The sequence below is a fragment of the Micropterus salmoides genome, unplaced genomic scaffold (genome assembly GCF_014851395.1).
Source record: "Micropterus salmoides isolate LMB-PRFRI ecotype aquatic unplaced genomic scaffold, ASM1485139v1 Ms_hic_scaffold_1, whole genome shotgun sequence".
NCBI classification, from domain to species: domain Eukaryota; kingdom Metazoa; phylum Chordata; class Actinopteri; order Centrarchiformes; family Centrarchidae; genus Micropterus; species Micropterus salmoides.
Window position 1 is genome coordinate 6,814,377 of NW_024040040.1, and position 24,866 is coordinate 6,839,242.

General features: G+C 39.5%; 1 protein-coding gene across 2 annotated transcripts; it reads right to left on the reverse strand.

Moving 5' to 3' along the window:
* Nucleotides 1-2,462: 2,462 nt before the first annotated feature.
* On the reverse strand, nt 2,463-20,222 carry LOC119900606 (histone-arginine methyltransferase CARM1-like). 2 transcript variants are annotated; one of them, XM_038715714.1, is made up of 15 exons: nt 20,086-20,222; nt 17,195-17,321; nt 16,388-16,513; nt 16,114-16,292; nt 15,906-16,010; nt 15,043-15,153; nt 12,828-13,005; nt 11,443-11,533; nt 6,949-7,030; nt 5,782-5,867; nt 5,584-5,673; nt 5,252-5,389; nt 4,972-5,061; nt 3,728-3,820; nt 2,463-2,752 (listed from the first exon to the last, which is right to left on the reverse strand). In XM_038715714.1, the coding sequence occupies exons 1-14, from the start codon at nt 20,185-20,187 to the stop codon at nt 3,796-3,798; spliced, it is 1,530 nt and encodes a 509-aa protein (XP_038571642.1). In that variant the 5' UTR covers nt 20,188-20,222; the 3' UTR covers nt 2,463-2,752; nt 3,728-3,795. The 2 variants fall into 2 exon arrangements, with proteins under 2 accessions (XP_038571642.1, XP_038571633.1); XM_038715705.1 differs by lacking the exons at nt 2,463-2,752; nt 3,728-3,820 and having other exon boundaries at nt 3,827-5,061.
* Nucleotides 20,223-24,866: the final 4,644 nt, after the last annotated feature.

Here is a 24,866-nt window from a genome sequence, read left to right on the forward strand (position 1 = left end):
ATCAAACTTTGATCAGGCAGGTTTAGCTGCAGGCCACGAGGACAGAGCACCAGGGAGAGATTCACCATCAAATTAACAAATTGCTCCCAGCCTGCCTCTGGAGTCATTACTAACATCACTTATGCATCCGAGAGCTCGCGCACATCAGTTTGTAAGTTTTCAATATTAATATTCTCTCTGTGGTCTTCATCTGTGTGCCCTGCTCAGGTTCGGAGGCATTCATAATTCACAGCTTCAGCTCAGCTTCCCGGCTCAAATTACACAGTTTGAGCCAAGACTAAAATGGAGGGGCTCCCTCACAATGACCTCCTCTAAGGAAAAAAAAACTACAGTACCCAGCAGCGACCTCTACAATGACCTGAAGTCATTCAAATCCGACATCACAGTGGTATAGTTTACAAAGTAAAGGGAAAACCTGAATAAATGAGGGCAGAAACACAACGAACCCTTAGATTTTGAAGCAACATGTGAGACAGCACTGTCCACCACCGTGAGGGAGTGATGGAAATGGGAAGAGTGCTGTTCATCCCTCCAGCAGAGCTCCACATTTTCTCTGACAATGAGCATTGACACTGTTCTGGAGGGTTTTGTTGGAAGAACGCTTTCAGACACTTGTATTTTGTTGTCTTACATCTCTCTGCGGATACATTGCGATGGGCTACTGTGTTCTCCCTCTCCCCCTGAGTTTAGATTCTGCTCAATGTTTCAGCCTTTTAAAGGGAGGTTTTCCTCGCCACTGTGGCCAAGTGCTTGCTCATGGTAGGAATTGTTGGATCTATGTTAATAAGATTACAAAGAGTACAGTCTAGACCTGTTTTATGTGAAAAGTACAATGAGATAACTTTTGTTGTGAATTGGCGCTATACACTCACCTAAAGGATTATTAGGAACACCACACTAATTCTGTGTTTGACCCCCTTTCGCCTTCAGAACTACCTTAATTCTACGTGGCATTGATTCAACAAGGTGCTGAAAGCATTCTTTAGAAATGTTGGCCCATATTGATGGATAGCATCTTGCAGTTGATGGAGATTTGTGGGATGCACATCCAGGGCACGAAGCTCCCGTTCCACCACATCCCAAAGATGCTCTACTGGGTTGAGATCTGGTGACTGTGGGGGCCATTTTAGTACAGTGAACTCATTGTCATGTTCAAGAAACCAGTTTGAAATGATTCGAGCTTTGTGACATGGTGCATTATCCTGCTGGAAGTAGCCATCAGAGGATGGGTACATGGTGGCCATAAAGGGATGGACATGGTCAGAAACAATGCTCAGGTAGGCCGTGGCATTGAAACGATGCCCAATTGGCACTAAGGGGCCTAAAGTGTGCCAAGAAAACATCCTCCACACCATTACACCACCACCACCAGCCTGCACAGTGGTAACAAGGCATGATGGATCCATGTTCTCATTCTGTTTAGGCCAAATTCTGACTCTACCATCTGAATGTCTCAACAGAAATCGAGACTCATCAGACCAGGCAACATTGTTCCAGTCTTCAACTGTCCAATTTTGGTGAGCTTGTAGCCTCTTTTTCCTATTTGTAGTGCAGATGAGTGGTACCCGGTGGGTCTTCTGCTGTTGTAGCCCATCCGCCTCAAGGTCGTGCGTGTTGTGGCTTCACAAATGCTTTGCTGCATACCTCGGTTGTAACGAGTGGTTATTTCAGTCAAAGTTGCTCTTCTATCAGCTTGAATCAGTCGGCCCATTCTCCTCTGACCTCTAGCATCAACAAGGCATTTTCGCCCACAGGACTGCCGCATACTGGATGTTTTTCCCTTTTCACACTATTCTTTGTAAACCCTAGAAATGGTTGTGCGTGAAAATCCCAGTAACTGAGCAGATTGTGAAATACTCAGACCGGCCCGTCTGGCACCAACAACCATGCCACGCTCAAAATTGCTTAAATCACCTTTCTTTCCCATTCTGACATTCAGTTTGGAGTTCAGGAGATTGTCTTGACCAGGACCACACCCCTAAATGCATTGAAGCAACTGCCATGTGATTGGTTGATTAGATAATTGCATTAATGAGAAATTGAACAGGTGTTTCTAATAATCATTTAGGTGAGTGTATAAATAAAATTGAATTCTTGTTAATTGTCATCTTGTGTCAGTTTCTCCAATAAAGGCAGGAATCTCGGTCTGTGTGTTTGTATTTCGATTATGTTGAGATCTGTTCATCCAATCAACCTCACACGTGGCGGGGGTTTTGCTGCGGATCCAAGGGAGTGCAGATTTACAGACCAAATTCTACAAAGTAAAAATAATACTGCATTGTCCCGTCCTAACAGGTGCAACAAAACAAGCGTGAGTAAGCTGTCCATCAACCACTGTCTGTGCACACTCACAAAGTCTTGAGAAGAGGTCTGATTAGGAAACATAACACCAGTGTGGGGGAAAAAACACAATCAGTCACCATTTCGGTTGTGTGCATTCGACAGAAAATCAGTCAGATTAATACAGTTTTGAGGGAAAATATTTATTACATACGTGCACAGAGAAGAAAATGCTGTTATGGAAATGATGATGTGTAATGCAATGTTTTTATCACATTGTGATTTCTGTGTGTGAATATGTATAAATATAGTTTACACAGATACAATAATAAGTTTACACTAAATGATGTTACTTTTAGTGAAGTGACTTTTCAGCACCAATGTTTGTTGACAAAAAATAACATTTTAAAAAATCAATCAAAGTTGTGGTGATTGAAGATGTCTTGACGTCTGATGATTCCTAACGAGAGTCCTTTGGGGAAAACAGAGAGAGAAGTTTTAAAGTTATTGTTAAATCCGTGATAATGATAATAATAATCGTATAATAATGAACATTGTAAGATGAATTTTAATAGCACTTCAGAGAGTAAAAAATCTTGTGGATTTCTTATATCTTATTTGTGAAAGAAATGATAAATGATCAGTGAGATTTACAGCAAACTATCCACAATAAAACAAAGAATTAATCATATAAGTTCCCTTTATAAAAACAAAGGTAAGCAGCTCTCATTGGCCTCTATCCCAAAACATGACCCCCGCTACTTTTTCTGGACACGATATTGATGAGGTGAAAAGGAAGACGCGTTGGCTGGTCAGTGAAAGTTGCTGTTACTGGTCTGAAGTGAACCAATAGTGGCTGCAAGTGTCTTTAAATTAAAATAAATACACCTGACCTTAAATTAAAGGACAAAAGACAGAATGTCAACAGTCAGGCAGGAATACATCTTTTAAATTAAAACATCAAATACTTTATTCTGAGAAATTGTATTAAAAATTCAATTCTTATTAATTGTTATTTAATTTGATTTCAAAATGTAGCAAGTAAGTTATTCACTATAAAAATTCCCATTTTCATATTACTGACAGCAGCTGTTCAATTCTGCTGACGGCAAAGAACCTACCTCTATCCATCTACAGACATTGACAAAACCAAAGAAACATATTCCCCATTACACGCTTGAACTATATAAGAAGTATTTCATTTTGTAAATCATCTATAAATTTTGGTTTAGTGACACCTGAGTATGTTTTCCAGTGTTTTTTCCCAGCCTCTATCAGGATTAAAAGTCCAGATGATGAATGGTTTAAAGTATTGGAGGCCCCTTGCTGCCCTCTTGTGGATCTTCCAGGAAGACTTTCTGTCTGCCTGCAGAATGGCAGCTGTGCATGCTTTGATGATTCCTTAACATGCACATGGGTTGGTCTTACTACACAATTCAACGTTTACCTCTGTTCTCCTCAGCCTGCATCCTGGAGGAGAGAAGCCAACCGCCAGCACCGACGGTCCGGATGTCTCTAGCTTTGGAACCAACACGGCATCCTGCATTCAGATTCACAGTTTCACTTGTCATTTCATTTCTTTCTAACCAGACGCATATTTCTGGGTCTCTGTTTCTTCCATTTTAGTGACATTTAAAGAGAACAAATGGTAAAAATGTAACTTACTATTAGGTTACAGCCATGGTCACTGTTGATTATTAGCTTTGTTTAAATGACACTGAAAAATTATAATTATTAAGCTCAGTGATAAATTTGACATGAACTGTAAAGTGACTCTCAGTGTAGCAGTAAAGTCAGATTGATTATAACACTGAAGTGAACTTGGAAAACTCACATTACCAGGACTGTGTTAGCCTGGAGGGATCAGTTTTCACAGTAACTTAGGTCACACATCTTCTAATTTACTTAAATAAGCCTGGTCTGACTGCTAATATGTAATCCAAAGGTAACCAAAGGGGTCAAATATTCACTTTCAATATTAAATACAATTTCCTCTAAGATCGGTAATTCATATTTGTCCACTGTGGGGGACATAAACACTGAAGATTTCATTTCAAACGCCATACATGCAGTTTATTTGAGTCCTAATGTACTGTGAAAAGCACATCCTGGACTTTCTAGTGATGTAACTCAGTCAAATCCTTTCAAAATGGCTGGCATTGCAGCAAATGCCTTTTACGGCAATAAAGGAGTTATGTGTTGAAATTTATCAACATATGTTGGTTCTTTCCTTCATAAGGATGTTGTTTTTTATTTGTGAGAGCTTGAATTATATTATATTAATATTTTTGTTGTGTATGTTAATTTTAAGTCTTTTATTTTAACCCATGTCCTTTGTGAGCGGCAGTGAGACTTGCTCCTCATTTTCAACCGTTTTCTAGATACAAACAGAGCAGTGAGTGAGAGTTTTGCTTTTTAAAAAAGCAGATGAGAGGAAGAGAGCCAGGCAGCAGAGCAGGTTTTAACATTTGTTTTATTTGTTTCCAATAGTCATGAAATGAGTGAGAGTAAAATGAAATATAAAAAATGAATGTATTGTCTTATCATCACCAAATCATGCCGTGTAATGTACTTTTTGTGGGGAATAATAACCCGATGTCCACTAAAATAAAAAAATGTTATTAAAACCTTTTTTATATATGTTACTGTAAAAAAAAAAAAATTATCAGAGAGAAAATAAAAAGGAGTAACCTGAAGAATGGGTTTTTGAGGTCCAGGATGTTTCCAGATCTGAAGCCTGATTGGTCGACTGTGGCTGTGATGTGGATGTCATAGCTCTGCCTGTAACATGGGAAAGGTAAATGTTCATGATTATTTAACTTCCATGAGAGCTTTCACTAGTTTGAACCAAACACTAGCAGAGACAAGACGCATGGAAACTGACATTATAGAGCAGCCATCTAACATTAATTTAACTCATTGATTTTCACTTGAAATGGAAAAAGCAGGCTTGGTGGAAGCACACGTGTACCTGCTGTTAGCGATCAGCAGGACAGTCCCAGACAGAGTTTGTCCCAGCTTGGCGAAGAGCGGCGTCTGAAGCAAACACCTGACCTGATACCAGCGGGTCAGAGGCTCAGTGGGAGCTGTGGAGAGCCACACTGTTGACCTGCAGAGACAGACAGAAGTTTAAACCAAAGCTAGCTAGAATGATATTTAGAAATACATTATTTAAATAATCTCAGGCATTAAATAGCCTTTGCATTTATATCTTGCCTGTCTCTTTAAACTAAAAGCTTTTAATCGATCAAATCAATACAATATGTCAAATTGTATTGAAAGTCAGAGTTGTGTATTTCTTACTTGGATCCCAAATAGGCCACATCGAACCAGAATGCAAGTCCATGGACCAGACCAGACTGCAGCAGCGTAAACACAAAGGGAATCTCTATTCTGGAAGAAACACACAAGTTTACTCTCAGTAAGCATTCAAGTCATTGCTTGCACCAGTAATACCTATCGTTTTGTATGTTCTTATTCTGATTTATTTGTGTTCTTAACCTTTTAAAATCTTCTTCTTTAACCTCCATGAAGTTGATGCAGTGCTTAACAGACCTGGCCATCAGGACCTGCACATCAAACGTGTCCTGAAAAAGACATTAAATAAATAATCTGTTGACAAAATGAAATTAAAAATACATGTTGATCACTGTAGAATATTTAAAACATCTCTCGCCACACTTAGATTTAGAGCATTTTCCTTCTAGGGCAGATAAAATGAAAAGGCCATGAAAATAGACCTGGATATAATAAATATTATGTGCTGCTGCTATAACTGTGATTGATAAGCAGATCCCTCAGTAACACCAGAGTAACACCAGAGAAAGCCAGCAGTGTTTTGTGGCTGCCAATCACTTGTATATATATTTTTTGCAATCACACATGTGATTGTGCTATTAAACTACATTAAATCCCACAATGCAATGGTCTGGAAATATTTTATATGTCCTCAAACAACAATACAATATATATAGTGTCTTCATGTAGCTGTCACAGTTTCCTCCTCAGTCCCTCTCTTATCCTCAAGCTATCCATCAGATGCCCTCGGACGTTCCCTCCTCTGCCCGTCACCTGACCGTCGCGCCCATCCCTGGCCTCGTTGGGAAACTACTGAGTAAGCACCAACACGAGACAGCATTTTTATGATGTCTTCACGTAGATGACATTTTAAAGTAGTTTACAACAAAATATGAAACCTTGAAGTTTGTGATCCAAAGTATGAACCTACCCTATCAAATACAAATAACAAAATCCTATTTTGTTTTGGAAATTCGTATTTAAAATACATGTATCATAAATACTGCCCATCCCTGGCTACTACAGTAATTTATGCACTCAACTAATTTCTTGACTTAAGTACACTCAAGCACTTTAAGTTCGCCTAGGATTCAAGCCACTTTATTAGATTGGTTGATGCTCTTCATATACTGTAGGTATATTAGCAACCAGGATTTATGAAATTATTTTGGATTAAAGAGAGACTCTGTGTCTAAAGTTGTATATTTGATTGTGCTCTCGCATTGTGAGAGTACCTGAATACAGTTTTGTGTCCGGTGTCGTGCAAATATCACCTGGCTAGATTTAGACACTTTGAGATCATACCATACTGATCCCGTGGCAGAGTTACTGTTTTGACGCGTACAGGAAATAAAGTTTTGCTGCACTTACCACTACAGGCTGCTTGAAAAACTCATCCACTGCAACACTGTGAAGGGCAGTCAGGTTTACACCGTAGAAGCTTCTCTGCTGCCTGAGGAAAGAAAAGAGAAGCGTGAACACTGTAGTAATTTACGGTCTGCTGATTGACACATTACTCAAGACATTTAAACAAGCTTTTATCACGTGCCGACTGACTCTCTGAAAACAGGGTACAATACAAGCTATTAATTCCTGTTTTCTACAGTATTTTTCAAGTTATAAATCACATGTGTCTTTGTTGTAACTGTGATTCCTGTGGATTCTCTCCCATGCCGGGCTCTCAGTTATTATGTTTTTGGCACAATTGCGAAACCATGTTTTATGCAATTAATAGTCTGAACTCCAAAATCCAAACTAATAAGTTAATTAAGTATTTTCCACAGAGTCACTGCTAAAATTGTTTTGATGAACAACATCAGTCTATTGTTTGCTTTCATTCCTCATGTCTGACTGAGCCTGACCTCCACATAGTGGTGGAGCAGTGAAGGGCACAGACCATGGCAGCACGCACTCACATGCTGGTACACTTGTGTACACTTGTGCACAAACAAACTGTACAACTGAGGTACTATTGTCTGCATTAATTTTTACAGAAACTCTTGAATTTAGCAGAATACGTCCTCTCATTTGTGAAAGAAAAAAATATACAAATATTCTGTGGAACCAGCTGGATGTACCAAATGTTGATATACACTTTTACACAGATGGCACCGTTATTTAGTGTTCAGCCTAATTGAGGCCATTAAGTGCAAGTTTTTGTCGCCATTTTAAACTAAATTTTAATATCTTATGAATAAACGTTTTTACTTCAGAGAGCAACTCATTTGTTTCAAGTTTGTGATCATAGGTGTCACTTACACTGTTTTGAAATGGCTAATTTTTTCCCCACCACTTTTTTAAAGCATCATTTGTTCTGAAACATAGCTCGCAAGTTAAATAAAAATTAAACTGCCTTTAGAAATGTTTATTTGCACAGATAGAAAACATGCAGTGCAATTAAAATATTGAAGAAACATATGTACATTGCCAAAAAAGTAACTTTCACCAGAATGCAGGAAATGAAGTGTTTAATGATCAATATTTCTTGAGGGAGGTCCTGCCAGACCCCCCGCTCATATATCTTTTCGGCACGTTCTGGTGAACCTAATATCGCGTATCGGGATATCTCGCAAACTAAGTGTCTCTTCACACCCCTAATCTCAACCCCTATGTCCCCACCACTTTTCAACACTAAGTGACTCCCTTGTTTGTGATGCATTATTGAGCTGATAGACTGACTTATACAGTGCCTTGCGAAAGTATTCGGCCCCCTTGAACTTTGACCTTTTGCCACATTGCAGGCTTCAAACATAAAGATATAAAACTGTAATTTTTTGTGAAGAACCAACAACAAGTGGGACACAATCATGAAGTGGAACGAAATTTATTGGATATTTCAAACTTTTTTAACAAATAAAAAACTGAAAAATTGGGCGTGCAAAATTATTCAGCCCCCTTAAGTTAATACTTTGTAGCGCCACCTTTTGCTGCGATTACAGCTGTAAGTCGCTTGGATACGTCTCTATCAGTTTTGCATATCGAGAGACTGAAATTTTTGCCCATTCCTCCTCGCAAAACAGCTCGGGCTCAGTGAGGTTGGATGGAGAGCGTTTGTGAACAGCTGTTTTCAGTTCTTTCCACAGATTCGCGATTGGATTCAGGTCTGGACTTTGACTTGGCCATTCTAACACCTGGATATGTTTATTTGTGAACCATTCCAGTGTAGATTTTGCTTTATGTTTTGGATCATTGTCTTGTTGGAAGACAAATCTCCGTCCCAGTCTCAGGTCTTTTGCAGACTCCACCAGGTTTTCTTCCAGAATGGTCCTGTATTTGGCTCCATCCATCTTCCCTGTCCCTGCTGAAGAAAAGCAGGCCCAAACCATGATGCTGCCACCACCATGTTTGACAGTGGGGATGGTGTGTTCAGGGTGATGAGCTGTGTTGCCTTTACGCCAAACATAACGTTTTGCATTGTTGCCAAAACGTTCGATTTTGGTTTCATCTGACCAGAGCACCTTCTTCCACATGTTTGGTGTGTCTCCCGGGTGGCTTGTGGCAAACTTTAAACGAGACTTTTTATGGATATCTTTAAGAAATGGCTTTCTTCTTGCCACTCTAAAGGCCAGATTTATATTGTATACGACTGATTGTTGTCCTATGGACAGAGTCTCCCACCTCAGCTGTAGATCTCTGCAGTTCATCCAGAGTGATCATGGGCCTCTTGGCTGCATCTCTGATCAGTCTTCTCCTTGTATGAGCTGAAAGTTTAGAGGGACGGCCGGGTCTTCGTAGATTTGCAGTGGTCTGATACTCCTTCCATTTCAATATTATCACAGTGCTCCTTGGGATGTTTAAAGCTTGGGAAATCTTTTTGTATCCAAATCCAGCTTTAAACTTCTCCACAACAGTATCTCGGACCTGCCTGGTGTGTTCCTTGTTCTTCATGACGCTCTCTGCGCTTTAAACGGACCTCTGAGACTATCACAGAGCAGGTGCATTTATACGAGACTTGATTTCACACAGGTGGATTCTATTTATCATCATTGGTCATTTAGGTCAACATTGGATCATTCAGAGATCCTCACTGAACTTCTGGAGAGAGTTTGCTGCACTGAAAGTAAAGGGGCTGAATAATTTTGCACGCCCAATTTTTCAGTTTTTTATTTGTTAAAAAAGTTTGAAATATCCAATAAATTTCATTCCACTTCATAATTGTGTCCCACTTGTTGTTGATTCTTCACAAAAAATTACAGTTTTATATCTTTATGTTTGAGGCCTGAAATGTGGCAAAAGGTTGAAAAGTTCAAGGGGGCCGAATACTTTCGCAAGGCACTGTAAATTGTTATTATAGGAACACACATCATTGAATGCTGTGGCTGGATGGTTATCCTGCTACCTGCACATATGTCCCTAACCTTTAACTTGTAATGGCGCGTTCACATACAACGCAAACCCAACCCGCGATAGCTAGAGCTATATGATGCCAAAATAAAGGTTTTTCTGAGATTTCATTAGGGCTGGATGATATGGCCAAAAAATGTTATCACGATAAAAAGTTTCATATCTTTCGATATCAATAATTATCATGATAAGTATCAAACCTTTATTTCTTTCAAGTTTAAAGGCTGATTTCTGCACCTGAGTGACAGTTGAAGAAACCTGATGATTTACGGTCAACACTTGTTGCCAAAAAGTGGATCATTCACAAATCTGAGGTAGAACATTCAAAATAATTATGATAAAATCTTTGAGTGAAAAAAGTAAAAGCTTATTTGAGTCCTTTTTCCTGAACAAAATAAACATCTTAATTCAAAAATTAAGTCCTAATTTGTGTATAATTCAAGTGAATAAAATCTAAAATTTATTGAACATTTGTTATATTGTTATTGAAAAACTTGTATCACGAAAATTGTTGTTATTATTTTATTGTCCAGCCCTAGATTTCATTGCAATAAACGGATCATACTAGCGCCGAAATAACTACATCATGATGCCGATCTGTTAAACGTATAAATTCATGCTTTGTCAAGTCTGTCAGAGGGATGACAAGCAAACAACTTTGAAATACCTGTTTTCTGAATGGAGTTTGGATCGATCAGGGCAATCTTATGCTAACTTGTTTCAACTGCAGTTTTAACACAGGCTGTTTTTGCTCTATAGCTTTAGAGAAACTTGTGGGGACCGCATGCGGGTACCTGCAGGTACTGTGGAACAGGATGTCTCAATAGGAAAGTTTGTGTAAATGATGCAAGGGGGGTTCATTTTAATGGACTCTACCTGCCCTGACAGAACATCTGCATAACAAACCTTTAGCTTTAATGTCAAAGAAGATGAAAAGTCTAGTCATAGAATATTTTACTGTTGGATTCTTGAATTTTCCTGAAACATAGCCCCGTGTTTTGAGGCTATTTGTTTGCTTTTTTTATCAGATCATCGCTGAATTTCACTATAAATTAGCCTAATTCTACGTAAATTCAAAAATGTGTGGTTGTCAATCTAATAAACAAGGAGTGATTTTTTTTTTAGCCAGTTTCTTCCCTTTATATATTTTTCATCCCTTAAATATGTTTGACCAATTATTCTCCTGGGTCACAACGTTATAATGTCCCGTCAACGGCCAAATCCTGTATCAAAGAATAAAATTCTGGAAAAACAAAACTTCAGCCTCAACCCTAAATTATCAGCCTACAAAAGATCATATCAGTCAAACCCTTAGTTGGCCTGCATGAGTCAGGACTGGACTGAACCCAAGCGTTTTACACCCAACAGGAAACATGCCTGACTGAGGTCGAACACTGGGAACATGTGTCTGTGTGAGACAGACAGAGACTAAGGGAAATAAAGGGGTCCAGTGTGTTTGCGTCCTCATGCATGGATTTATGTTTATGCGTGTGTGTGTGTGTGTGTGTGTGAGAGAGAGACCAGAAACTAGCTCGTGCGTAGTGTTCAAAGTAGAGCTGCTCGTCACTGAAGGGAGCCAGATGAATATCACCATAGGAGGGAAACATCAGACCTGGAGAGAGGGTGAGAGAATGATATAGAGACATGGAAGACAGAGAGCCAAACGGTGAGAGACAGAAACATTGAACATGAGGTTGAAATAAACCCTGACAATTTGCTAAAATCACTGAATTGACCCTGCCTATATTTGGGGCAGGCGTCCATATGGGACAGGCCTTTAATTCCTTTTGCACAAAACTGAAACTACTATGAAAACAGTTTATTTCAAACAGTATGAATATTACTTGTATAAAAAATACTATATCAAATACACGTCATTCGTTTGATCTAGCTCCGACAGACAGGCTTTTGCACTCTTATTTTGAAGGCAGCAACCTAAGGAAAACAGCAACAGGGTGCAGGATGAGAAAAGTGTGGCAGAAGTTAGCAGACGGAGAGCGATGGACCTCACATGACAGGATTCACAGCTTGGATTAATTTTGAACTGAACAATAGAATTGTGGACTATCTAACGATGTGCAGCATGTCCATACTGACATATTGTTTAAACATTAATATTTGTATTAACGCTCTTAAAAGCTTTGAAGCAGCTAAAGCAGGTGACCCAGTGGGGTTTAAGAGGTTTTAAACATCCAAAGAACTTCTATAAAAAAACAGGACCAGGCGTTTAATGGAGACCTGCGTTTATTTGTCAAACGTGTTCCCGCGCCAGGCCAGCAAAGGAGGTCGGCGGCTATTTGGGACTCAGCTATTAATTGAAGTTTTACTGTACTCTACTTGCATAACCTAAATAAAAATAGATTCAATGTTGACTTTTTGTTTCACACAGGGAATGAACACCGGTATCGTGGTTGAGTCCGGTCACCATCCAATCCAGCCACCTCCTCACTCTGACTTTTCTGTTAAATATCCAACACCTTCCTTTTAGAGTTCATAATTGACACTACAGGGCTTTTCCCCGGCGAAACTATGACCCTAAGGGGCTCCCCAGTGCATGACGCCACTGGGTCTTGACCATGCATCCATATGTGACAACTTGGGAGTCAGAACGGGTTACCAAGTCAATACAAACCAGTACAAAGTTAAGATTGTAAAAGTTAAGTCCCAACCCAGGTTAAACAAAACTTGTTCCAAGTCAAGACCGGTAACTCGTAAGCCAAGTGCCAAGTCAAGATAGCAAAGTCCCAAAGCATGGTGAGTATTAAACACAAATGTGGAGTTATCTCCTACTTGTCATATAAAACCAAAATAGACATCCATTTTAGAGATTTGAGTATTTTATTTATTTATATATATATATCAACCTTTCGCCCTCCTATGCATCCCTGATACTTCTCTACTCCTACCGTTGGGCTTGAGCCATTTCCTGGCATGCAAGAATCTCTCCATGAGTCCGTCACTGAGCAGCATGTATCCCATTGGCTCAGAGACAATGACATCCACCATATCAGGACAGCTGACCTCCTCCACCTCCCCTTCTAGGACCCTGATCCGCTCAGACAGACAATTACTCTGGACCAGGATCTGCACAGGAGACAGTGAACATGTACTGCATTAAAACACACTATAAAAACCACATAACTACTAAAGATTGTCGATTTCCTCCACATACATACATTGGACTAGAGTCTAGTGAAGGCTGAAAATGTCTCATTATTTTGAAGAAGAAAGGTAGATCTCTCAACTACAGTATACATTAACGCATCCTAAAGCTTACCACTGAAACCCAGAGTAATTCAGTTACTTTAAAGCATCACACGTACGACTTCAATTACACAAATTATCTGAATAAGAGCCCATTTAGAATAAAACTGTACAAACTATGTTTGAGATGAGTGAAAGATGTTATTTTAGGAAGATTCACTACTAATTCTTCTACTGGTGCAGTTGCAAAGTGGGAGGAGTCACTGGTTCCAGAAGTGCTTTTTCCCAATTCAATTTTATGTTTCCGTTAATCCTCAATGTTACTTAACATAGAAACATGAGAGTCTCCCAGATAATCTAACAAACTGTAGCTTTGTATTGTGGTCACCAATTTGAATGGTTTCAACTTCTTCAACAAATCACGTTTTGTCCATTATTTTGGCATGACGGGGTGACTCAAACTAAAATTCCAAGGAGCTGTGGAGAAAAACCAATCAGAGGTGGGAATGAAAGTGGCAGCAGCAGCACATTGTCATTGCACTTGAGAACAAAGCACAGTGCCAAAGTTGCTAAAACATCTAAAATTGATTGATACAGGCTGTGTCAAAACCATCATTTTTTTTGGATGTGTTACAACCATCCCCCGTCTCCCCTACTAACTATGAGCTCCAACTTTAACACCACTTCAACATCACCCAATCCATAAGTGTATTTCTGTATGTCCATGTTTTTAAATAGGTGTGGTCAAAAAGTTTCAGAGAGATGAACAGAAAGCCCTACTTCTGCTTCTTCAATAGAAAGACAAAACCATAATGATACCAAGTGGTCATGTTGATCTGCTAGAGCCCCTGAATGCCTAATATACATTACTGTGCAAAGGTTTTAGGCAGGTGTGGGAAAACTCTGTAACGTAAGAATGCTTTCAAAAATAGACATGTTAATAGATTATATTTATCAATTAACAAAATGCAAAGTGAGTGAACAGAAGAAAATGTAAATCAAATCATTATTTGGCAAAGGGTGGTCACACCAAAATTGAGTTGTTTTAGATCTTTCTTCTGTTCGCTCTCTTTGCAGAGAGAGAGAACTGTGCAACAGCTTTGTCTGGGAATTTGAGATTTCTGCCTCTACCCAAATACAATGGATGCAAATGGGATTTGGTTTGTGGTGTCAACAACATTGAATAATTTAATTCAACATCAAATGTCTTTCCAGAAACAATGTTGTGGTTCCTCTGGACAATCCACAGGACACACATTGTCTGCAGATTTTATAGGGACCGTTTCTTCAAAATGAATTTCCAGTAAGAACTGTGGACACTGTGTTCTGTGGATTATCCAGAATGACAGGGACATTGTTTTTGGAAAGAGACCTCCCAAAATCTGGAAATATATAACTAGAAGCATCAAAATCCCTTTGTAATATGCCATTTATTTGGATATGGTGTGGAGCAGTTAAATCTGACACCAAGCTAATGTCCACTATTTAATAAAAGGCAGACATAATCCCCATATATCCGTCTAAGCCCAGTACTGTGTGCATCAGCATCTCTCTGCAACCCCTATCCTACTGAATGGGCCAGATGTTGCCGCAACCCATTAACTCCCCAGAATGCCACGCTCTGCATGTGATGTATGTACTCTATGTTTGTGTGTGCTATTTAGTGCATTGCTGTGGTTTCTTTTTAGGCTCTATCAATGCCAACACACACACACACACACTAACATAACTCTCAGAAATCTGCATGTGAGCTCACAGTTTGGAGTTTTCATAAATTGCTTGTAGGTTAGTTACATTTACTCAAACAATGCTTTCATTTCTGCGCTTTTAAAACCTGTGTATATCAGATACCTAGACTATTTTAAGGCTGACAGTATAATGACAGAAATGGAAGATGAAGGCTTCAAATCTACTGACCTGTGTAAACTTGGCCATGGGGCTGGCCTCAACAGCATACACTCTGGTGGCTCCTGCCTGGACTGCAAAGAAGGACAGAATACCAGAACCACAACATATATCCAGAACCACCTACAGAGACAAAAAAAAGAGAAGAAAATGTGTTATGCTGTGAAACACCTTTTTTGTCTTGTCTTTGCATTTTATTTAATAGAGGAAATGTGATGTAAGATGATGGGATGACCTGATGTATTTAAAGTGGGGACGTCGCTGTTGCGAGCTGTGGACCACTAGGCCACTGTGAAGACTCCCATCATTTATTTTCTTTTGGCTAACAAAACTTTGTGTTTGTGTTTATTTTTTTTTCCAAATAACTTTGATTAACCTGTTTTACAGCCTGTTTCATTGTTAGACTGACTGTGCTTCTTGATCCACCAGACTTCTTTTAGGAGATATGGCAGGCAGCTGTTGTTCAGGTGTACTAATTGTAGGCTTGGAGGTTTGAACTACCTTTCAGCAAACTGAAAGCTAAATTACTCCCAATGTGTTTAAGGAAGATGTGAGTAGCTTTGGAAAAAATCACATAGCAATTACTTTGAGTACATGTTATCATAACTAATGAAGAGGCCTAACATATTGGAATAATCCTTTAACTGTATATTACTGGCTTGTTTGAATACATTTCAATAAAAATTAATAACTGTACTTGACTACTACACTATGTACCTGACTGTATACATCTGTTTTTAACAGGGATAAGGAAACCTGTGGGCTATATCATTTATACATGGATGGAATTTACATACTTAGTGGAGGAGCATTTTATAATATAAACAGGATAAAGCCAGTGTCTCCAACAACAGTCTTTAGGAGCTCATGAGCACCTTGTCTCTGAAGTCGGTCTCATTGTTTAAAATGGCTCTCTGGTAGGTGGTGATCCTCAGGTAGTCTTGAAGCAGAGACTGCTGCTGGGACAGACAGCTGTGGAACTAAACACAAATCCAGCAATGAACAACATGTATTTTAAATTCTTGTTCAAACCGATTTATTTATCCCCAGCACCTGTGAAGTCAGAGTGAACAAGTGGCTTACCTGGTAGGTACCCAGGGTAGGGGCATTTTCAGTTCTTGATTCAAACATAGGGGGATGTCTCCTAGAAGGTGTTTTGCCTCTCTCTGAATCTCTGTTTTCCCTCTCATCTCTTTCTGTGCAACCTTTCTTAGTCTCTTCATCATCCCCTCTCTTCAGTAACTGCTGGAAGTTCTTCAGATCTGCAGATTCAAAGAGAATATGTTTCCCGAGTTCATGACATACAACCAAACCCATTTGGATAAGCAGTATGAATTTAAGAATATACTGTACAAACCAGCAGGAGTTCTGAACTGCAGCAGAAAACTCAACTTGCCAAAGGAGACCAGGAAGGACTGCCGTCCGACCTGGCAGCAGTCCATCTCCTTGGAAACAGTAAACTGGAAGACTGATGCTCTGTTGGCTGAGAACACATTTACATTTTATCAGTGGTGGACGAAGTATTCAGATCCAGAAGTAAAAGTACTAATACAACACTGTAAAAGTACAATGGAAAATGTTACTTAAGTATAATTATGTAAGTATAACCAGCAAAAAGTGTACTTAAAGTATTAAAAGTACTCAATGCACAAAAACTTCCATCGCTGATGAGCTATGATCTTCAACACACAACAGTGAAATGTATGTTATGGATATCTGATTTTATTAATGATGAGGTGTCATGACTAACTTTCCATTTCTGGTTGGGTCCTATCTCAACACTGAACTTTTGGCACACACTTTTTCCACTACTACAGCCTCTTCCTGGAATCAATAAATCAGTGGCTTTCAAAGTGGGGTCCGGGGACTCCCAGGAGTCCTTTAGAGGGTTCGAGGGGGTCCCAAGCAAAAAAGGGGAATCATTTATTTTCACTATAAGTAATTACCATAAGTAACGACACGACTTTACAACTAGACTGTGTGATTATTTTGTCATTGGTTACATACATTTTTTGTAATAAAAAGCCATTTCCATGGTCTAATTTGTTTCAGTTTGGGGGTCCTTGACATGAAAATATTTGAGTACCACTGCTCTAACTTAGCGAGCGTGGCACGTTTCAGCGTGTGTGTGTGTGTGTGTGTGTGTGTGTGTGTGTGCGCTCACCATCCTGCACAGTGAGCAGCTGAGTCTCCAGTCCTGTGGTGAGGAGCAGTGTGAGCTCCTGCTCTGCTCTCTGTCTGCAAACACTGACCTGCTGCTCCCTGTTCATCCCTTCCTGGACCTGCACCTCCTTCAGAACACAACACACTGGGTTATGTCACAGAGCACAAGAACGTTTCAGACCCAACCAAATTACTCCGGACCAGATCTAGTATGATGAGCTTTCGTGTTTAAATTACTTTTAATATTAACCCCACAGTCTACCAAAATCTAAATTTGGCAAAGAGGAGGAATCCTGAGGTATGACAGTTGGCTGTGATAGTGTAAGTCTACAAAAGACAAGCAGGTATAGTAGTGGATGGATGGCGGGTCTTTGGTCCAGAATCTAGTGGATGTAATTAAACTGGAGCACACTGGAGCTTCCTCCATACTCAGACCAATCATTTCCTCCTCTGTCTCAACAATTTTAAAGTAAACAGCAGAATTTATTTGCACTACATAACTTTCTACCAGGGATGTGCACTTGCAGGTAACTGTTTGGATAGGCCAGATGACATTGCATTGGGATAAAAATAAGTATGGATGACCCTGCATCTTTGCTGGGCCAATTTTAGTCCCATTTGTCCCAACGCAAGAAGCTTGATTAATAATACCTAACTCAACCATCAGACATTTGAATGTCTGTAGCACAAACTAGAATAACCTTTAGCAAGGTATATAATGTCTTATCACTACACCACGGCTTCAAAAAGACATATTAGGAGCACCTTCTATGTTACAGTGATGGCGTATGTTACCAACAGCAGCATGTCTTTTCATCACATTGCCACTTCCTGTGTTTTAAACAAACTTAATGAAAGGCACGTGGTAAAACAGGATTGTGGGAACTACTGTAAAAACTCTGGATTTAAGTGTAGTAAAACTGCAAGATGTGCACGTATTAGCTAAAAGAACAAATCTTGTGGCTGATCTCTCCTGGTTCCAAGCCTCTGGTTTGCGGCAGACATCTCTGATATTTTCAGAGATTCAAACAGGTCTGGAGTTGTGATTGAAAGCAGTTTCACTGGCGGAAATAACAACTGATCTGATCAGAGCTAAATAGGAGGGATTAAGATTGTCATCTTCCTACAAAATATTTCTTAGATCGCTAATGTCCCTGCTCCAAACAATGTTCCTGTTTAAATGAACATGATGTCAGACTAAATAATGATTTAAAAATGAAACAGCAATGTAGGGAAACTCACAGTCTTTAAAATAGGTAAACCAGGAATATAATCCAACATCTCCGTTTGTCAAATGTTTTATAGGCTATAATGCACACAAAAAAACTGATTTCTTTGATGACTGACGGAATCAGGTTTATGCAGATAATTGCATATCTGCAACAAAGTCACATGTAAAAACGTACTTTATCACTGTGGGTGAAGTTGTCCACTGAAATTGGGTTAAAATCAAGGTCAGCTGGACTTACTTTCGTTTCTCATTAGAGAGGCTTCTTCTTTTCTGGCAGGAAGTCCCAGCTATTTAAACTCTGAGGGGTCGTTTTCAAGGAAATGGATCCAGTTTGGTTTGTTAGTGCTCCTGGAACTACACAACACTGGAAGAAACCATTTCCACTGATACAGAGATACTGTCTCTCAACAGGGGAAGGAGGTCTGCAACACCACCTACAATGCTGTCTTTTCATCCCTTCCCAGGAGTTGAAACAAATGCTCACATTTGGACTCACGATACAATGACAACTAGGGTCGTTCAGACTTGGCCTCAGGTGACTCCTACAACCATAACAACTGTCATTATGAAACAGCCAGGAGCACTAACGAGCCAAACAGAACACCCCCAGAGGTTAAACAGCTGGGACTCCCTGGAAGACAGCTTCTTGGATGAGAGGCAACACGTCTTCAAGTATCTTCAACCAAGTCCATTCGCCCTTAATTTGAACCTTCCTTGGATAACTACGACATGGATGACTGAGAATCTTCACAGTAGTAGTTGAGATGATTTGAGCTTTGTGACATGGTGCATTATCTTGCAGGAAGTAGCCATCAGAAGATGGGTAAACAGTGGTCATAAAGGGATGGACATGGTCAGCAACAATACTCAGGTAGGCTGTTGCATTTGACCGATGCTCAGTTGGTACTAAGGGGCCCCAAAGACAAATTCGTTCAGAGATGGTATTCTGCATACCTTGGTTGTAACGAGTGGTTATTAGAGTTACTGTTGCCTTTCTGTCATCTCAAACCAGTCTGCCCATTCTCCCCTGACATCAACAAGGTGTTTTCGTCCACACAACAGCCGCTCACTGGACATTTTCTCTTTTTCGGACCATTCTCTGTAAACCCTAGAGATGGTTGGGTGTGAAAATCCCAGTAGATCAGCAGTTTCTGAAATACTCAAACCAGCCTGTCTGGCCCCAACAACCATGCCACGTTCAAAGTCACTTAAATCCCATTTCTTCCCTATTCTGATGCTCGGTTTGAACTTCAGCAAATTGTCTTGACCACATCTACATGCCAAAATGCATTGAGTTGCTGCCATGTGATTGGCTGATTAGCTATGTGTGTTAAGAAGCAACTGAAGAGGTGTACCCAATAAAGGGCCGGTGAGTGTAAATATATATATACTGTATATATGCAGCCTTTGGCTCAGCATGGTCATGTTATCTTTTTGCATTTTGTGCATTTTATGTGCCTTTCAGATCCATTTGCATTAAACCAGAACAGACTAGTTTTGGAGCTGCCGCAGAACAGCATAGCAGCAGAGTTTGATTAGTTTAAACTCAGAACTTACGCCAGGTTTATTTACATAAAATGCGTCTTATAAAGTCACAACCCAGCAGATAGGAAAATATAAGCAGTATATAAAAGTGCGCCCTCTGCAGCCTCCACTGTTACCTCCTCACGTGTCTCCATGTTCTCCTCCTCGGCCCTCACCTCCTCCTGCAGAGCGAAGACCCTGACAGAGAACGTCAATGATTCCTCACTCCTCTCCTCCATTCTTCATTCTGAAGCTGCTCTTTGGGAAGTAAGAACAGTAGAGAGCAGAGGGGAGCGGGTGAAGGGGGGTAAAAGGGGAGGAGAGACGGAGGATGGATTATAGGGGAAGACAGAAGGAAAGTAGGGAACAGAAGTTAACGTTGGAAGAAACTGAGAAATCCATGCACGGCTTTGCTATAAGCACTTCACAGCAGCTCACATTTCAAGAATTTCACATTCCTTTGGAATTGATTCAAGTCATGTATCTTACTTACAATTTCGCTTTTAGTTAACAGAAGAGATATGTATACTGGTGGGACTGGGTAAGAATTCTGGTGGGATATTGGCATTGTATAACTTGCGTCTGTTTTTCTGTTTTTATTGCATGTTCTTTGGACAGGGTGTGTGTCCTCATGCCCTTAATAAAAAGCTTTGATTTGATTGATATTAATGGTTTGTAAAAACATTTGCTGAGCCTTTACATCATTTATAATAAAAAAAAGGTTGTGAAAAGTCTGTTTGACTGATTCTAGTACATGACCGATCCCAGCTGCTACTGCTGAAACACACAGCTAGACAACCATTTCATTTAGAACAAGTCCATGATGTATAAACTTTATACTTTGTCTCACACATCATGCTGGAAGGTCAGTTCATTTATAAATAACAAGACTCCCTCTGCTGGATACTAGCATCACTGCAAGAAAACAGAGAAAACATCAACGCATAATAATGTTATAAGAAAATTAAATTAGAGGAAGGAAAAGCCACCAGCTTTACATTTTTAAATGCACATTGGCTGTGCTATTTATTTATTAGTTTTCAACTTTATTCCAGAACAAACACAAGAATAGGAAAGTGTTAGAAGGATGAAAAACCAGCAAAGAACACCAACTTGTTAAAGAATGGGTTCACCCATTTTCAAGTCTGTCTTAAAACAATTGTACAGCCTCTTTTGTGTTTTTGCCCTTCTAAATTTCCTCTTGTTTTTATTGTTCCTGCACTGCAGCTCAACAGGGAAACATTCACAGGCCATTTTACACTAAAACATGAGTAACTTTGTAGTTATTATTAAGATGTAATCCTTATGGTAACTCACATAACATCGAGCACTAGTACCTCTGATAGTTACTTTGCTGTTTCATCATGGCATTTTATTGATGCTTCTCACCAGATAGTTTTTTGTGCTTTGAATGAATTTGTCTTTTCAAATCCACAGCCAGACGCTCAGAGACATTGATACTCTAAAATAGAGGAGCAGCCTGACCTATGACCCACAAGTAGGCTACTTGTGAGTGACCAGCTGGCCTCTGCCCTTTTGGAACTGGTGGTTTTAGAGTAGATAATAGTGTTTAAATGAATTTAAGAAGTCATTGTTTGCGGTTATTGTGTGTGGCATTATGATAACAGTTGCTGAGACAGCCAGTGTACGAACTCATCCTTCACTGTCAGTCTATTATCAGTTAATGACGCTTCATTATTAATAGTTTAGAATTAAACGCCCCTTTTTGAGACAGTTTGGAGGTTTGATTATTGGTCCCTGATCCCAAGGTGGTGCTCCTTACATATTAATCCTAATTAAAGATTAATAACTTTTCAGTACCTCTAGATCCTGTTTGATATTCAGGTGGTTAATACCCAAACCTGCGCCTATGTTAATCCCCAACAACAGTGAGCGTCAGATAAGCAAAATTAAGCAGCATTGAGAGGTAACTGAGAACTGATTTGGTGCTGAGGGTTTATGGCTGATACGCCTTATACAGCACAGTTTGGCTGAGTCGTTTCTATATTGAATTTCATTCTATGCTGTATGCACCTGTTCCTCATTCCAAACCAGAGACAGATCGGCTCCTGTCTTCTACCCACGGATCCTAAAGGCACGCAGTCAGATCAAGCAAACATGAACCAATGTTTCAGCAGTGAAGTCATGTTGAAATCTGTCACATACATGCAACAATCCTATACTAATTGGGCAACAATATACAGCAGTAAAGTGTATCCATGGCAAGGAAAAAAGTATAAGAAAATGTGACACATTTTGTCTGATTGCACAATCCAATAAATGCCGGAAATTCTTTTATCACCTTAGCTGAAGAACCAAGCATTTTATTGATCCAAGTTATATTTAAGGACAGGCTGTCATTTCAATTAGATTATATAAGTACAACTGACCATATTTTAATGAGGTTTTCATGTTTTCTGATCTATGTTGTTGCTGCTTTTGGCTGTTAATGCAACACAGACTCTTTCACACAATTCATTAAACAATGCGTGACAACAGTATTTCTGATTATAGCGGATTTATTTTACTGTGACTATAATTGACCGTGTTTATATTTGTTAATGGGGGCTACAGCTGCAATTCATTGTGCAACCCTGTTTTATAATGACAAAAATTACGAAAACTTTGAATGATTACAATAATAATGTACATTATACTGAATTTAACACACACATTATTGTCGTACAGGTAATTCCTATTCAGCAGCCATTTAAAAGTGTAAACCATGATACAGTACATCAACGTGGAGTTCTTCTGGACTTGGTCCTTCCGCCAACGTCATCATAAATATATTTTCACACTAACAAACACACTCAAGGACTGACATATGGCTTGCCTACAGGTAGTGTTTCTTTATACTGAAGGTTATTTACAGAATTTGAGTCTTTGTAGAAATCTATTAACCAAATATCAAGCTGCAAAATGTTCTTGGTAAAAGCTTGTACTTTATCCACATTCAGTCAAGTTCCAACCCCAGCTCATCTGTGGTGAGCCCAACCACAGTAACCCTTTTCTTCAAACAAGGAGGCTCTTCCTTGTACCCAGCTCAGAAGCCGACTCAAATCCTTTACGTAGTACAACGTGGGTCAACTGAATGGCAGAAGTGGGAATCCATTTATCGTGCTTTGTATTTTAAATTTTCCGTAGAGCTCCCAGAATGCACAGGACCACTACTGTGACCAGCAATACTCCGGCAATGAGGCCAATCCGAATCCATGGGATTGTGTCCCACTGGAGAGACTCAGATGATGTCTCTGGGGTGCCTTAAAGGATGGGTGAGGGAGGGAGGGAGGGTAGAAAGAGTGGAGAGCACACATTATAGCTAAAATTCACAGTATACACGTTGCACTTTAAAAAGGAAATAAAGTTAGCTTCTATTTTTATCTGTCTTTAAACTCTTACTACAGAAATGGGGCTGAAATTGGGGCGCATGACATCTGTATTGAACCAATGTTGCATTTATGCATGGTAATAACATGTAATCACGATGAAATATTGTGTTTTGATAATTTGTTTGTTAATTAGAAGTGCAAATTTGTGGACATGTTAGGACCTTGACATAGTACCTTTAAAGCCCACAACAATTTGAATATGGTAAACATCTAAACAGCATCTTGGTCACACTTGAAACTTTCGTCAGTGTAAACCTCTCAAAGTTTCAAAGAAAAGAAACCCAGAATTTGGTGGTTATGTAAAGAGGATTCCCAGCCCTGAAAAGTAAAATATTTTTGCTGATTATACACTAATAACAGATCAACGAACACACACAGGAGGTAGGTAAAGTGTTTGAAAAAAGTATAGAGCTGCTCACCTTCATCTAGAAATGATGTCATTGACTCCTCAGAGCCTTCCATTGGCTGTGACTCTGTTAGTATAAAAACATCATTAAATTGAGGTGTGAGGTTGAGACGTGCTGCAAACACAGAAAACACATCCAGACCGAATGACGTGGTAGCCCATGCTTATTACAGTAAGGTGACAGCCACAGATACCGTGTTTTTTTCATTTTTGTGTCAGAGCTTTGATTGGCCAGTTTGGCAGCGCTTTCTTGGGTTTAAAAAACACAGGGTTTCGATTTTTGTTGAAATTCCTCTCGAGTTTCTCTGAAAATCCAGACACAAATGGAAGCAAGATGTTGTTGTGATTCTCTTCCACCCAAAACACAGCAATCTAGTGTCTGCTGTCCACAACAGTGTGAAATGCACAGACCTGTAGGGAAACTTAACAACAGCCTACACAAACGTATGGCCTAACACAGAAGGGCCTCAGGTCAAGACTCAGCAGTTTACCTACATTTTAAGGATAAAAGATACTCTTTCAATTACAACAATGGACATATTTTGGACATGGAGGACAGATGGTTTGAAAGAGGAGGGGAAAAAGGCTATTTACACCAGATTAGAGAAACCATCGCTCAACAGGGGAGCAGGACTGAGACACCACTTATCCCCCACTTACAATTCTGTCCTTTCATCTGTACCCAGGAGAGGGAAATAGCGCTCACATTTGGCCTCATGTGACAATGCCAACAACGGTCGTACAGACTTGGCCTCACATGACTCATACACCCATAATGACTTTACAATCATATGTCGTTACAGCCAGGACCACTAAAGAACCAAGTGGCAGCTTGATAACAACCTCACAGAGACTATAAAGACTCCCCAGACTCCCTGCCAGTCAGTCAGAACTGAAGAAGCCTCTTGGATGAGAGGCATATCGTCTTGGAGTATATTCAACCAAGTCAAGCTGTAATTAAATTTTAACCTTACATAGATAATGGTGTCTGATTTTTAAGGTATCTTCTTCTAGTTTAAGCATGTATCTTCTTTATGTGTATCCATACTATACTACTCCATAATATATATACACAGTATGTATCCATAGTGAGTATGAATTTTTAGTTTATTGCCATATA

Bases quoted from the DNA above. Each gene is read 5' to 3' on its own strand.
- LOC119900606 (XM_038715705.1), bottom strand. From the start codon at position 20,187: ATGGAGGAGAGGAGTGAGGAATCATTGACGTTCTCTGTCAGGGTCTTC. The intron at 11,534-12,827 runs GTAGGAGTAGAG...CCCTCTCTCCAG, and splicing joins GAAATGGCTCAAGCCCAACG to GTCTGATGTTTCCCTCCTAT. The intron at 5,674-5,781 runs GTTAAGAACACA...TGTTTCTTCCAG, and splicing joins AAAGAAGAAGATTTTAAAAG to AATAGAGATTCCCTTTGTGT.